Here is a 14,346-nt window from a genome sequence, read left to right as displayed (position 1 = left end):
GTTGGGATTACAGGCGTGAGCCACCTCGCCCGGCCCCTAACTCTACTTTCTATGCCCAATCCCAAGTCTAGGCCACAAGGACTGCAAGTCCTAGTGCTGGGCTGGGCCTGGAGACATTAGACTGTGGGGGGCACAGGACCTACTGAGACACCAGTCTGGGCAGCTCTGGGAGTGCTGGCGTCACCCCTTCCCTAATCCCAGGCTGCATGGCTAACGGTTCCTATCTGCAGTCCCAACCTTCCACTTCCGAGTTCTTCTCTCAGACCACAGTCCCAGCAACCCAGAATTTGGATTGGAGTCTGGAAGAAATGCAGAAGGATTAAACGACCACCTTTCCATTCGAAGGCCCCATCCCTGAATCTTCACGGGTGTGCCCAAGCTGTGTCAAGTTTTTTGTATGAGGGTCAGTCAGGTTGTACTCAGATTAATGAAGCAGAGAAACTGAGGCAGAAAAGAGTCCTGTGTTCAGGAGAGGTAGGAGAAACAAGGAGGTTTTCAGGACTCCTCCTTAACACCCCCATCCCCATCCTGTGGGAGATCCGAGGATTCCCCTTCCGGGCCCACTCCCTACATCGTCGAGTCCCGCCCCGCTCCAGTCCCCTCCCCAGGTTCAGGGCGGGGCCGGTCGGTGAGTCAGCGGCTCTCTGATCCAGCCCGGGAGGGGACCGAGCTGGAGGAGCTGGGTGTGGGGTGCGTTGGGCTGGTGGCGAGGCCGAGTTTGGGAGCAAGTAGGGTCTGACTGAGTTTGTGTTGTGCTGAAGGGACAGCCCTGGGTCTAGGGGAGAGAATCCCTGAGTGTGAGACCCGCCTTCCCCAGTCCCAGCCCCTCCCAGTTCCCCCAGCGACGGCCACTTCCTGGTCCCCGACGCAACCATGGCTGAAGAACAACCGCAGGTCGAATTGTTCGTGAAGGTAAGAACACTTCTCTCCTCAGCCACCCAAATTCCTGGAAGCTAACTCTCACCTTTCCCCCGGTCCAGCCTTAACTCCCCAATCCCTTCCCTCCTTGACTCCCACCCCCAATCCCACGTGCACTCTTCGGTTGAGGAGTGGTTTTGAGAGGGGAAGACATTAACTTGTTAGCAAGTAATGAGAATTCTAGGATCAACCCTGAAAAGTTTGTAAAAGTGCAAGTTTCTAGCAGCCTAAAGGAAGGGAAGTAGAGAAAAAGGAGAATTCCCAAAAGTGAGACTGGGGTGGGGTTAGGGGGCGAGCTGGTGAAGGGACAGTGGGGGCCCAGCAGGGTTTAGAAGGGACAGAGGGGAGCCTCAGTTAGGACATGTGTCCCTACAAGATCTGAGGGTGAGTAGTGCAGTAGGGGAGGGGTGTGTGTGTGTGTGTGTGTGTGTGGCTGGAGACACTTCAGGGAAGAGGGTGTGTTGAGGGAGGCCTGAGAGTGAGAGCAAGTAAATTGGGAAGCTTTGGAGGGGTGGAACAAAACAGGAGACTGGGATCGGAGTTTGAAAAGCAGAGCTGGAGAGGTGATCGGGTGGCATTGAATATCCCCAGGACTGGGGAAAGGGAGAGAAGGGGAGATGGCAAGAAGACGTGAGTTTAACATAACGATGGGTGGGAGAGAGATCAGACGGAGGAGAAGAGCTCGGTTAGGGCATTTTGGGATTTGGGGGTTGGAGAAGTAGAAGACTTGCCCCAACTCTCTCCTCTCTCTGCGGGTGTGGGTGAGGAGAGATGGTCCTATGGCATTTGGGTAGCAAAACTGCAGGCAGCAGGCTTCTCGGTGTCACCCAGCTCCCCTCTGATTCCAGCGGCCGCTCCCCTCCCTACCGCTGCTGCATTCTTTTCCCAGTCTTGGGACCTCCTGTTTGTGCCCCTCCCTCCCTTCCGTAACAGCGTCCTCTTCTCCCCGCTCCGTTTGTGTCTCTCTGTTGGCACGCACGGCTCCCCACCCTCCACTTTCCTGCCGCCTTTCTTTCCCCTTCCCCCCTTTTGTTTCTCTCATCTTTGTGTGTCTGTGCCTGTGTCTCCCTCTCCCTTCTGCTTGGGTTTCTCGGGCAGCCATTCCCTCTCCCTGGGCCCAGGGAAGTCGGAGCGTGCTTGGGTCCGCCCCCTTAGGTGTGGTCCCCACCTCACTCTCACATTCGCCTCCGGGGCTATTTTTACTCCTGGGTGAGGCTGTGCCGCAGAGATTCCGGCCCTGTGTCCTGTGAGAGGATGCTTATTACAGTCAGAGGACTTGTGCTGGGAGACCCTGGCAGCGGGTTAGGGGTAGCCTTAGCTGCCCAGGCCTCATCCTCACTGTCCCTTCCCCCACATCCTTGACGGGAAGGAAGCCGGAGACAGAGAGATGAATCACCCTCAGCTTAGGGGGAGGTGTCCCTTGGGCCAGTGAGGTCACCACTTGCTAATTAGAGGGCAGCCCCTCTCTGTAGGGCCCTCCACATCTCTAGCACGAGGCACCCGGCCCCTTGACGAGACTCCCCACCCAAAGACAGCTTGGATTGGAGGTGTAGAGAACCAAAACTCTGGCTCCCAAACCCCACCCCACCTCTCCTCTCTTCAGACTCTACTCCCTTCAGGAACCCAGAAATCCACGCTTCTAGCCTACAACTCTGGCCTCACTGAAGTTCCACACCCTTCCCTCTCTAGGATTCAGATCCTCCCAAGTTCTCCAGGACCTCCTCCCTCTACCTACCTCTCACCTGTCTTCAGTGTCTGGGGAACCAGAAGCCTGCCTTTGCAAAACAATTTCCCATTGATCCGCCTTAGGTTGACCCAGGCCCAAGGGCGAAGAGCCCATAGTGAGGGGACCATGTATGTGTCATGACTAGGCAGAAAACAGCTGGTCTGGGAGTGGGAATGCAGGGACTGGCCTAGGGATGGGTGAGGTGCACCAGGCATAACCTTGGGTTGGGGTTACTTTTCAGGCGGGCAGTGATGGGGCCAAAATTGGGAACTGCCCATTCTCCCAGAGACTGTTCATGGTACTGTGGCTCAAGGGAGTCACCTTCAATGTTACCACCGTTGACACCAAAAGGTAGGCCTGCTTCCGTTCCTTGAAACACCCCTTGTGTACACATGTGTGCAAACACACACTCACCCACCCGAGTCCTTCTGTCGTGAACATTTTTGCCCTCCCCCGGAGCCCCTTTCTTATCCCATGTCCTCCATTCCCCCTTTCTGGTTCTCCCTGACCCCCATTTCCAGTCCTGATGCCTGATCCTTTCTCCAGGCGGACCGAGACAGTGCAGAAGCTGTGCCCAGGGGGGCAGCTCCCATTCCTGCTGTATGGCACTGAAGTGCACACAGACACCAACAAGATTGAGGAATTTCTGGAGGCAGTACTGTGCCCTCCCAGGTATAGGGGCACTCAGAAAGTGGAGAGGTGGAGCAGGGAGATTCTGGGAAACAGACAGTTTGCAGAAATGGAAAACAGAGATGGTGGTGGGGCTGGGGCAGGGGAGCTAGCTGAGGTTCCTCCCAGGAAGACATCTTACCTCATTTTTCCCATTGGCTTTCAGGTACCCCAAGCTGGCAGCTCTGAACCCTGAGTCCAACACAGCTGGGCTGGACATATTTGCCAAATTTTCTGCCTACATCAAGAATTCAAACCCAGCACTCAATGATAGTGAGTCTTGTGGGTCAGAGGCCTGGGTCCTGGGAGGAATAGAGAGGACCCAGTGGGTAGGAGACATTAGGGGCACTTGGACGTTCAGATACAGGGAAATGAAGCAGATGTTGGTAAATTTCCCCCAGCTTCCCATTTTTGCTTTACCTCTATATTTCCCTGCATTTTCACTGGCCAAGACTTTGAAGCCTTTCTCATTTGTTCCCTAGCCTCTTCTGCCCCACTGAGGACATTAGTTGGCTGCTGGCCTGTTTTCTGGCAGAATAGGGTCACGCTTAAGAACAGTCATCACTCTAGATCTAGACTACCTGAGTACAAATCCAACTAGCCGTATAATTTTGAGCAATCATTTCACCTCTCTCTAAGTCCATTTCCAGATCCACAAAATTAGGATGACAATACCTATTTCATGGGTTGATATAAACTTTTTTTTTTTTTTGAGATGGAGTCTCGTTCTGTCGCCCAGGCTGGAGTGCAGTGGCGCAATCAGCTCACTGCAACCTCTGCCTGCTGGGTTCAAGCAATTCTCCTGCCTCAACCTCCCGAGTAGCTGGGATTACAGACGTGCATCACCACGCCCAGCTAATTTTTGTATTTTTAGTAGAGACAGGGTTTCACCATGTTGGCCAGGCTGGTCTTGAACGCCCAACCTCAGGTGATCCACCTGCCTCGGCCTCCCAAAGTGCTGGGATTACAGGAGTGAGCCACTGCACCCGGCGATATAAATGAGTTTGCAAAATGTAAAGTGTTCACTTTGGGAGGCCGAGGCTAGCGGACCACCTGAGGTTAGGAGTTGGAGACCAGCCTGGCTAACATGACTGGTCTGTACTAAAAAAAATACGAAAATTAGCCAGGTGTGGTGGCAGGCACCTGTAATCCCAGCTACTCAGGAGGCTGAGGCAGGAGAATCATTTGAATTTAGGAGGCAGAGGTTTCAGTGAGCCAGGATCATGCCACTGCACTCCAGCCTGGGCAATGGAGCAAGACTCCGTCTAACATAAAATAAAATGTAAAGTGCTTAGAATAACACATAGAAAAGTAACTACATGAGTGTTAACTGTTATTATTTTGGACTCTCCATTAGTATCCACCCCCAACGGGCCTTTTCGGACTATGTCAATCTTTTCCTGAAGTTCTAATCAATTCCCTCTCTTGCACAGATCTGGAGAAGGGACTCCTGAAAGCCCTGAAGGTTTTAGACAATTACTTAACATCCCCCCTCCCAGAAGAAGTGGATGAAACCAGTGCTGAAGATGAAGGTGTCTCTCAGAGGAAGTTTCTGGATGGCAACGAGCTCACCCTGGCTGACTGCAACCTGTTGCCAAAGTTACACATAGTACAGGTGTGTGGTTATTGCGGGAGGAGAGGATGACCACTGGGATGGCCCTTTAAGGAGCTCCCACATGGGCTTCCCCTGACAACCACTCTAAAGACGGTTTCTTTCTTAGGGTGGTTTTCATAAATTGCTACCAATGGCAGACCCCACCCCAGTCCTTTGCGGCAGTCATTGCTGGCAAGACCACTGCTTGAGATAATTATATTCCATGATATAAGTCGTGGGTGCAAACAGACTAGCAAAGAGGAATACGTCCCAGTATTACTTTTGAAGAATGCTCTTCCTGTCTCAGTATCACTGCCAAATTCCCAGATTAGACAGAGCAGGCTTTTCCTAAAGTCAAAGCTTTAACTTTCTTTATAGCTTCAGTCTTCACTTCCTCTTGTGGAAGATCAAAACTGCTGGTTCCCATGTTTTTGTCATAGTCTCAAAGCTATGGTTTAGTTCGTGCAACATGGGCCCGACATCAGTCTGCCACACAACTATGTAGTGAACATCTGTGTACTAAGCATTGAAAGATACACAAGTGTATGGTTACTGGGCCTTGCTCTCAAAGGGTTGAAATCTGAGACAATAAAATATTCACATGTAAGTTAAGAATATATGATGAAAAGTCAGATGGGCCGGGCACGGTGGCTTACACATATAATCCCAACACTTTGGGAGGCCAAGGCTGGTGGACCACCTGAGGTTAGGAGTTCGAGACCAGCCTGGCCAACATGGTGAAACCCCATCTCTACTAAAATTACAAAAATTAGCCACACATGGTGGCGGGCACCTGTAATCACAGCTATTTGGGAGGCTGAGGCAGGAGAATCACTTGAACCTGGAGGCGGAGGTTGCAGTGAGCCAAGATCACGCCATTGCACTCCAGCCTGGGTGACAGAGCAAGACTCCGTCTCAAAAAAAAAAGTCTGATGAAAAATATAGAGACAAAAGTTACTTGTGTCAGTGCCTGAAGTGGTATAGAGGGAAAAAAGTCACTGTGGAAATTCAAGAGGAGAATTTTATGATAAGTAAATTATATCTCAAGTTTTAAAAACTCAAGAAAAATGGCTGGTTATTAAAAGCAAGGATTTCAGTAAGTGAAAAGGAAGGCTAACGATAGTACAAGACAGTGAGGAGTTGAGCTGGTTTTATCATGTCGGCCTCGGGAGAAGGGAAAGCCAAGGTGGCTTCCCTGGGGCTAACATGTTGGTCCCTCTCCTCTCCCCATCCTCAGGTGGTGTGTAAGAAGTACCGGGGATTCACCATCCCCGAGGCCTTCCGGGGAGTGCATCGGTACTTGCGCAATGCCTACGCCCGGGAAGAATTCGCTTCCACCTGTCCAGATGATGAGGAGATCGAGCTCGCCTATGAGCAAGTGGCCAAGGCCCTCAAATAAGCCCCTCCTGGGACTCCCTCAACCCCCTCCATTTTCTCCACAAAGGCCCTGGTGGTTTCCACATTGCTACCCAATGGACACACTCCAAAATGGCCAGTGGGCAGGGAATCCTGGTGCACTTGTTCCGGGATGGTGTGGTGGAAGAGGGGATGAGGGAAAGAAATGGGGTGGGGGCCTGGGTCAGATTTTTATCGTGGGGTGGGATGGGTAGGACAACATATTTCAGTAATAAAATACAGAATAAAAATCAAGTGTTTTTACGCAATGGGGGTTTGAAGTGTGGGTGACATGGAATGAGGGGTGGGTCAGTGATCTTGAGCTCAGGGCAGAAGCCAGGAATTAAGAAGGGAAATGTTTGTGGTGGGGCTGCTATGTTTCGTGCCGGTCCGCCGTTGCGCTGTTCTGAGGTCTACGAAGCATTTGCAGCCCCGCCGCCAGGGCCGGCCAGATCTGGGTGGGCCTGGGCAGCACTCGCTGGGCGGTGCCGATTTCTGGCAAGGGGGGCGCAGTCTGGCTGGAATGGGCGCGGCTTAGCAGGGCGGAATGGGCGTGGCCCGAAGAAGCCCCGCCCCGTCCCGCTTAGACAATGCCCCGGAGCCGCCAGACCGTCGCGCCCCCGCCCCATCGTAGTATATGAGCTCGCCTACCCAAGGACCCCCCTAAAAGCCAGAGCTCCCAGTCCCCGAGGCTTGAAGACGGGGACTCCCTTCTCCACCAACTCTGTCCTCGGGGGGTGGGGCCCCAGCCGAGATCACAGCGCGACAGGAGTGGGGGTGGCCGCTGGAGGTGAGTCTTGGGCGGGGGGCCCTGAACCGTATGGGGGCCGGAGTTTGGGGGTGCCGGGCCCATGCCTGCACCGGACAGAGAGTATGGGGAGCTGGTATTTGGGCGCGGAGCTAGGCGGGGTGGACTTTGGGACATAGACGGGGAACAGGGTCCTGGAGCCGGGAGTAGCTCCAGCGCCCCGGAACCACGCCCCCTGTTTCCCCGCCCCTCGCATTTCGTTTTAGACCTCTCCCAGTCCTTCGGGACTCGGTCTGGTTTATACTAGGTCGTGCTAGGGGCAGCGTGACCAGCCAGGGCGGAGAGAGGATGCTTAACTCCTTAGGCTTGAACTCCTCCCTTCCTACCCACCTCTCTCCCTTCTCGTTCGGGTATTCAGGGCTTCCATCCCCCAGCCCCTGCCTCTCCAGCTTTCTCCTTGTGTCCCATAACCCCTGCGGGTCCCGGGCCGTACTTCAAGTCCCTGCGGTAGCGAGCAGCTGAGGGTTAAGGGGGCGGGGCTGCTGCATTTTTGGGGAGTGAGCGCATCCTAGTGGCTGCCAAGAGGGGCGCCCGACAGGGACCTCACGAAGCCCCCAAGCAGGGGCAACAGGTGTTTTCGAGATTAGAGACCCTAGCCTTGTTCCTCAGGCTCCTCTTAAAGAATCTGACCCCTGAGGGTGCTGGGTAGAGTGGGGTCGACAGGAGCGTAATGTCTGGAGCGGGTGGGGCGGAGTGGGAGGGACGCCTAGAGATGGCAGGAGGAAGACCTGGGCGCTCTTAACCACCCCCAATGCCCTTGTCTGCATGTCTTTTTCTCTGTCTCCTCCTTTTCTGTTTCTTCTCCTAGACAGGTGAAGAAACAAGAAAACTAAGAAATCCGAGCGGTTGGAGGGGGCGTCTGTGTGGATGGGATGGGGACGCCGGGGGAGGGGCTGGGCCGCTGCTCCCATGCCCTGATCCGGGGAGTCCCAGAGAGCCTGGCGTCGGGGGAAGGTGCGGGGGCTGGCCTTCCGGCTCTGGATCTGGCCAAAGCTCAAAGGGAGCACGGGGTGCTGGGAGGTAAACTGAGGCAACGACTGGGGCTACAGCTGCTAGAACTGCCACCTGAGGAGTCGTTGCCGCTGGGACCGCTGCTTGGCGACACGGCCGTGATCCAAGGGGACACGGCCCTAATCACGCGGCCCTGGAGCCCCGCTCGTAGGCCAGAGGTGAGCGCCGTGGTGCGGGTGTGGTATGGGGAAGGGCAGGAGGAGCTGGATGTCGGGGCTTTGGGGAAGAATTGGGGATGGGGGTGTCACAGCTCCGTGCCCTCTTCTCCTATCCTAAGGTCGATGGAGTCCGCAAAGCCCTGCAAGACCTGGGGCTCCGAATTGTGGAAATAGGAGACGAGAACGCGACGCTGGATGGCACTGACGTTCTCTTCACCGGTGAGGCTGGGGGGAGGTACCCGTAGGTCTTGGCACAGGGAAGTAGAGTTTGGGAGACTCGGCCCTCTGGAGCCTTGTTTCCAACTCACTCCCGCCCTCAAACCTCCGCGGCCTCCCGGACTCAGGCCGGGAGTTTTTCGTAGGCCTCTCCAAATGGACCAATCACCGAGGAGCTGAGATCGTGGCGGACACGTTCCGGGTGCGGAGCGGGACCAGCCTAGGGAGGGAGCGGGGTGCAGGTGGGGGTCGGAAGGGCCTGGGAGCCCGCTGAGGAAATGAGAAGCAGAGAGCAGCCTATGTTTGAAGATATCCCATCACCCCTCCCGACCCCCTGAATACCTCCCCTCGCTCTCCCTAGGACTTCGCCGTCTCCACTGTGCCAGTCTCGGGTCCCTCCCACCTGCGCGGTCTCTGCGGCATGGGGGGACCTCGCACTGTTGTGGCAGGCAGCAGCGACGCTGCCCAAAAGGCTGTCCGGGTGAGGAGGGGGCGGGGCCAACGAAAGTGGGCGCGGTTCTGGGCCCGGGAAGCCAGGAGCTGGGAGGCTTGGGAAATTAGCCCCAACCCCTGCCCTCACTGGGCTGTCCATCTTATATGAAAGAACACAGGAGTAAATAAGAAGTTACAACAGCAGGACTGGGAACAGGGGTGATTAATTTGCTCTTCCGGAGTTTCAGGAAACCCCAAAGGTGGCACCTAAACTGTGACTCTAAGGATGGGTAGGACAGATAAGAGGAGGGGCTGGGGAAGGTAGGGGGTTGAAAATAACTGCATGTGATTCCAAGGTGGAAATTAGCAAAGGTAACTAAAGTACTTAGTGTCTGACATACGGTAAGCTCTATGTGCTTGCTGTCATAATTTTCCACAAATGTCAGTCTGTCCCCAGCCCTTAGTGGTGGTTGAGCAGGCGGACTCGGCTATGGAGAGGTTCTGAGACTCGAACACTTCCTCTTTCCTCTAGGCAATGGCAGTGCTGACAGATCACCCATATGCCTCCCTGACCCTCCCAGATGACGCAGCTGCTGACTGTCTCTTTCTTCGTCCTGGGTTGCCTGGTGTGCCCCCTTTCCTCCTGCACCGTGGAGGTGGGGATCTGCCCAACAGCCAGGAGGTGAGAGAGGGCAGGAACTCCAACACCAAGCACCATCAGAGAAAAGAGTTTCAGGCTTTCCTAGTGGGAGGAAGGAAGCGTACCTTCTCTAGAAGCCTGGGTGGGGCCCCTCTGAGCTGGCTGGAGGAGTGGCCTGGCTCAACCTGAGGTCTCACTCTCCTCTCCCCACTCCATGTCCTCCCTATGCAGGCACTGCAGAAGCTCTCTGATGTCACCTTGGTACCTGTGTCCTGCTCAGAACTGGAGAAGGCTGGCGCCGGGCTCAGCTCCCTCTGCTTGGTGCTCAGCACACGCCCCCACAGCTGAGGGCCTGGCCTTGGGGTACTGCTGGCCAGCGGTAGGATAGTATAGGGAGTAGAAGGGGAAGGAGGGTTAGATAGAGAATGCTGAGTAGGCAGTAGTTGGGAGAGAGCCTCAATATGGGGGGAGGGGAGAGTGTAGGGAAAAGGATAGGGTCCACTGGGTGAGTCCTGCCTCTCAGAACCAATAAAATCGAATTGACCTTTTAGACTGGGCTGTGACTGGTGTCTTACTGGGGCAAAGGGATAGGGCAGGGCTGAAACCTAAGGTTGGGGTCAGTGCAGGGAAGAAGGCCTCTTATTCAAAAATCTTATTAGGTACTTACCAACTCATTGCCCAACCATGTCATAGGTACTTGAGCACAAGATGGACAAAACAGAATTTCTATCATGGGAAGTGTGTCCAGGGCAGAGAAAAGAGTCTATGGGTGGATTGCTCACTGAATTTATCTAAATGTTAGATGATTCAGAGACTGGTAGATTACCAGTCCACCCCTATTTGATAAAGAAAAAGAAATGACACTTGCAGGGACATTCATTTTCATTCATTCATTTACTGAGGCTTAGCAATGATATCAAAAGGGTCAGTCTCCTGACGTTGGGGAGCTCACAGTACATGCAAATTTCTTACAAATTGAAATACAGGTTGTCACGGAACAATTTACAGAAGGCTGTATCTATGAGGGAAATAAAGGGGGTGTGCCCTAGGGCATCAAAGTATATGCAAGGGGTGGGCAAGGAGGGTCACCTTCCCAGAAAAGGCCACACTTGAACTGAGGATAAATAAGAATTAGCCAGGCAGATAGTGTGGAGGAGGGAAAGGGGTAATACAGGAAGAAGGAATTGCACTGGGCAATGACATTTTGGGGCTAGGGAGAATTCTCTAAGGCTGGCATTTTCTAAGATGTGCATGTGGAATGACAGAGGTAGGCCTGGAGAGTGAACAAAGTGCTATAGTACCTTGTATCCAAAGCCAAGGCACGTGGGCACAGAGCTGAAGCTAAGGAGAGTACTTCGGTTCTGTAACAAGGGCTGTCAGGAGCAGTTATCTCTTGACTAGGATCTCTCTGACTTCAGGGAGGAAAGCAAGGGTAGGAGGATGAGGTGGGGCTATGGGTAATCCAGGAAGGAAGTAAGCAGAGTACATTCACGTGGCAGCGCTGGGCATGGAATATAGTGTGGGTTTGACAGTGATGTTAAGATAGAAAGACTGGACTTCATGGCTCATTATGTGGGAGTAAGAGAGAAAGGAGGTCTGCGTGACTCCCAGTTTCTGGGTTGGGCAACTGGGTTGTTAAAGAGAATACAGAGGAGAATTAAGTGAGCAGCTTCAGAGATGACAATGAGTTGGGTTTGACATTCGTAGTGCAAAATGCCTGAGGTCAGTCAGGCAGAATGTCTAAGGGGAAGTTTGTTAATCCCAAATCTGAGATCTGAGCCAGAGAGAGTTCTGGGTGTCATTTGCAGAGGTGGGGGCTGAGGACTGACTGTGGATGAGAGTGTCCCAGAAGAAGAGAAAGGGACAAACCTAGAATGGTGGGAAATACTGTAGGGATATGGAGCAAGGAAGAGGAGTCCAAAAAGAAAACACCAGCAACAAACAGCTTAAAGAATGGAGTAATCAGGCCAGGCGTGGTGGCTCACGCCTGTAATCCTAGCACTTTGGGAGGCCGAGGTGGGTGGATCACGAGGTTAGCAGATCAAGACCATCCTGGCTAACACGGTGAAACCCCATCTCTACTAAAAATACAAAAAATTAGCTAGGCGTGTTGATGGGCACCTGTAGTCCCAGCCTCTCAGGAGGCTGAGGCAGGAGAATGGCATGAACCTGGGAGGCAGAGCTTGCAGTGAGCCAAGATCGTGCCACTGCACTCCAGCCTGGGCGACAGGGCGAGATTCCATCTCAAAAAAAAAAAAAAAAGAATGGAGTAATCAGAGCCCAAACCAGATGAATGCTAAAAATGTCTACTGGGTGTGGCTATTAGGACGTCACTGGCAACCTTATGAAGAGCAGATGAGCAATTTCAACAGATGAGCAGTGGGGACAAAGTGAAGAAGAAAATGGAAGAGGCAGGTATATGCCCCTGGTTCCAAAGCTTGACCGTGAAGGGAAGGGAAGAGATAAGGCAACTGTCTGGGAGTTATTGATGTCTTAAGATAGGAGCTAGGAGGCCGGGCGCGGTGGCTCACGCCTGTAATCCCAGCACTTTGGGAGGCCGAGGCGGGCGTATCATGAGGTCAGGAGATTGAGATCATCCTGGCTAACATGGTGAAACCCCGTCTCTATTAAAAATACAAAAAATCAGCTGGGCGTGGTGGCGGGCGCCTGTAGTCCCAGCTACTCAGGAGCCTAACGCAGGAGAATGGTGTGAACCCGGGAGGCGGAGCTTGCAGTGAGGGAGATGGCGCCACTGCACTCCAGCCTGGGCAACAGAGCGAGACTCTGTCTCAAAAAAAAAAAAAAAGATAGGAGCTAGGGCTTGATTGGGTATAGAGAGGACACTGGTGGTGAGGGAGACAGGGAGGTTATAGGAGAGATGGGAGTAAGTTTAGAAGTAAGATCAGTGGCAGAGACAGCCTAGAACCCAGGTCTCCCAACTCCCAGTCTAGCACTTATTTCTATACCATGGTGCCTTCCTCTTCCAGGTGAGGGACCAAGGAGGGGAGAGGGATTATGGGGAGCTGGGATCCTCTAGCTTGGGAGGTTTGGAGTAAGGGCTTCCCTTCAAACTACAACTGCATAGATGGTGGAGGCATCAGCAGGGTCCACTGTAGACAGCCGGCGGGGCCTGCTGAGGGCTATATGGTCCAGATCCGCATAGAGCAGGCTCTGGAGGAGGAAGGGGAGGAAGACAAGATGGTCTCCACAGTCTTCCTTGGGGTTCAGGCCTTTTTTTTGGTCCATTTTCCGCAGAGATTCTGGCCATCCCCTTCCCATCCCCATGCCCTTACCGGTTCCTGGTCCAGGTCCCCTGGAATCTTGGGCTCTTCCTCCTTTACTGGCCTCTGGGGCTCGGTTCTCACAAGTGGAGCTATGTAGGGGGGACAGAGCTGAAGGATGGAGAGAAGGTGACCAACGTGTCTGCTCCCAGCAAGGGCTCAGACTCAGGAATTGAGGGGTGGGGAGTGGGTGTGTAGGAGAAAGAAAATGGGGTGGAATTAGTCTCACCAAATCTAGGGAGTGGTCGAATCGGTTGCGGGGGCAGGCACCTGTAAGGGACATATGAGTCTTTGAGAGCCACCAGTCTTGTCTCACTGGTTCTCCTGGGACTCGCCGCGCCAAGGACAGTCCAGCAACTTGAAGGCTCAGACGGGAAACAACTTAGACTCTACCCCCACCGACAGTCCAGCCCAGGCTCTAACTCTGCTGCACTTCCAGCTCATCTCCTCTGGCGGGGCTCTACTCACCAGCCAGCGGCCTCACTCCCACCTTTGACCTCTCCCATTCTTCGCCAAGCCAGGACCAGAGCTCTAGGTCTAGCTCTTTCTTTTGCGAAGGTTCTGGTCCTGCCCCTTCCACCTCTGGTCACTCCCCACTTAACGAGGAGTGGGGAGTGACACCACTCCTGCTCACCTGTGCAGCCACCAGACCAGGCCCAAAGCTCCCAGTCCCAGCACCAGCCCAGCGCCCAGCAGCGGGATCAGGAGCTGGGGATACACGGACCCTGGGGGAAAGGCGTGGAGGGGAGGGATGCTGAGGTCAGGGGTTTGACGAGAGAGAGCCAGCTCTCCAGCTCAAGAACCCCCAGCCAAGGCCCTCTTCCCTCCTCCGGGTTAAGTACCCTTGTGCGCACAGGCCTGGACCTACCATGGGTAGGCCCGGGGGCCTTGCAATAGGTCCTGTCCCCCAGCACGTGAAGCACTGTACGGCTCTCGTCCTCGTGGCGGCCCTTGCAGAAAAAGGTGCCCGAGTCCCCCGCGCTCAAGAGGAGCTCCAGCCGCCGGATACCAGAGTCCAGGGAGCGTAGGCGGCCGACGAAAGGCTGGAGGGGAGGCACGGTGGGGGTCCCGCTCGAAGAGGCCCACAGGATCGGTCGGCGTCCTTTGGACAGGCCCTTGCAGGCCGGGAAGCTGGGCGCCCAGACCCAGCGGATGGGATGAGAGACTCCTACGCAGGAGAGATTCACCCGGTCCCCAGGGCGGCCGTCCAGAGAAGCTAGGAGAGGCCGGAGGCTGTGGTTAGGGCAGGTCCACAGGGCAAGACGACCCTCCATCCCGTCTCCTCTTTCTCTTCTCTTCTGCACTCCAGCCATCCTGGATCTTCCCACACACAACCCATCCTACTAGGCGGCCCCTTTCTTGCTTCAGCCCCTCTGCGTCTATCACAACTCTCCCAGGGATCGCTTACCCCCAGGGTTCCCTTGGGCCCTCGAGAGCAGCAGCGGTAGCAGCTGCAGAAACACAGCCATGGTTGGGATGTGGTGAGGAGAAGCTGCGA

At 54.4% G+C, this 14,346-nt stretch overlaps 3 protein-coding genes across 4 annotated transcripts; 2 read left to right on the top strand and 1 right to left on the bottom strand.

Moving 5' to 3' along the window:
• Nucleotides 1-599: 599 nt before the first annotated feature.
• On the top strand, nucleotides 600-6,571 carry CLIC1 (chloride intracellular channel 1). Its single transcript, XM_054491317.2, has 6 exons — nucleotides 600-912; nucleotides 2,886-2,995; nucleotides 3,191-3,316; nucleotides 3,480-3,586; nucleotides 4,747-4,928; nucleotides 6,145-6,571. The coding sequence occupies exons 1-6, from the start codon at nucleotides 874-876 to the stop codon at nucleotides 6,304-6,306; spliced, it is 726 nt and encodes a 241-aa protein (XP_054347292.1). The 5' UTR covers nucleotides 600-873; the 3' UTR covers nucleotides 6,307-6,571.
• Nucleotides 6,572-6,862: 291 nt separating this feature from the next.
• Nucleotides 6,863-10,117, top strand: DDAH2 (DDAH family member 2, ADMA-independent). 2 transcript variants are annotated; one of them, XM_054491316.2, is made up of 7 exons: nucleotides 6,863-7,092; nucleotides 7,923-8,279; nucleotides 8,399-8,498; nucleotides 8,624-8,697; nucleotides 8,857-8,976; nucleotides 9,460-9,609; nucleotides 9,799-10,117. In XM_054491316.2, the coding sequence occupies exons 2-7, from the start codon at nucleotides 7,983-7,985 to the stop codon at nucleotides 9,913-9,915; spliced, it is 858 nt and encodes a 285-aa protein (XP_054347291.2). In that variant the 5' UTR covers nucleotides 6,863-7,092; nucleotides 7,923-7,982; the 3' UTR covers nucleotides 9,916-10,117. The 2 variants fall into 2 exon arrangements, with proteins under 2 accessions (XP_054347291.2, XP_054347290.2); XM_054491315.2 differs by having other exon boundaries at nucleotides 6,864-7,092; nucleotides 7,919-8,279.
• Nucleotides 10,118-12,612: 2,495 nt separating this feature from the next.
• MPIG6B (megakaryocyte and platelet inhibitory receptor G6b) lies at nucleotides 12,613-14,317 on the bottom strand. The gene is made up of 5 exons (XM_063666955.1): nucleotides 14,257-14,317; nucleotides 13,717-14,064; nucleotides 13,483-13,573; nucleotides 12,861-13,118; nucleotides 12,613-12,738 (listed from the first exon to the last, which is right to left on the bottom strand). The coding sequence occupies exons 1-4, from the start codon at nucleotides 14,315-14,317 to the stop codon at nucleotides 12,941-12,943; spliced, it is 678 nt and encodes a 225-aa protein (XP_063523025.1). The 3' UTR covers nucleotides 12,613-12,738; nucleotides 12,861-12,940.
• Between the last annotated feature and the right edge of the window lie 29 nt (nucleotides 14,318-14,346).

The sequence above is a fragment of the Pongo pygmaeus genome, chromosome 5, assembly GCF_028885625.2.
Source record: "Pongo pygmaeus isolate AG05252 chromosome 5, NHGRI_mPonPyg2-v2.0_pri, whole genome shotgun sequence".
In the NCBI taxonomy this organism is placed as follows: Eukaryota; Metazoa; Chordata; class Mammalia; order Primates; family Hominidae; genus Pongo; species Pongo pygmaeus.
Note: the sequence above shows the minus strand (reverse complement) of the source record. Positions and strands in the feature narration are given on the sequence as shown.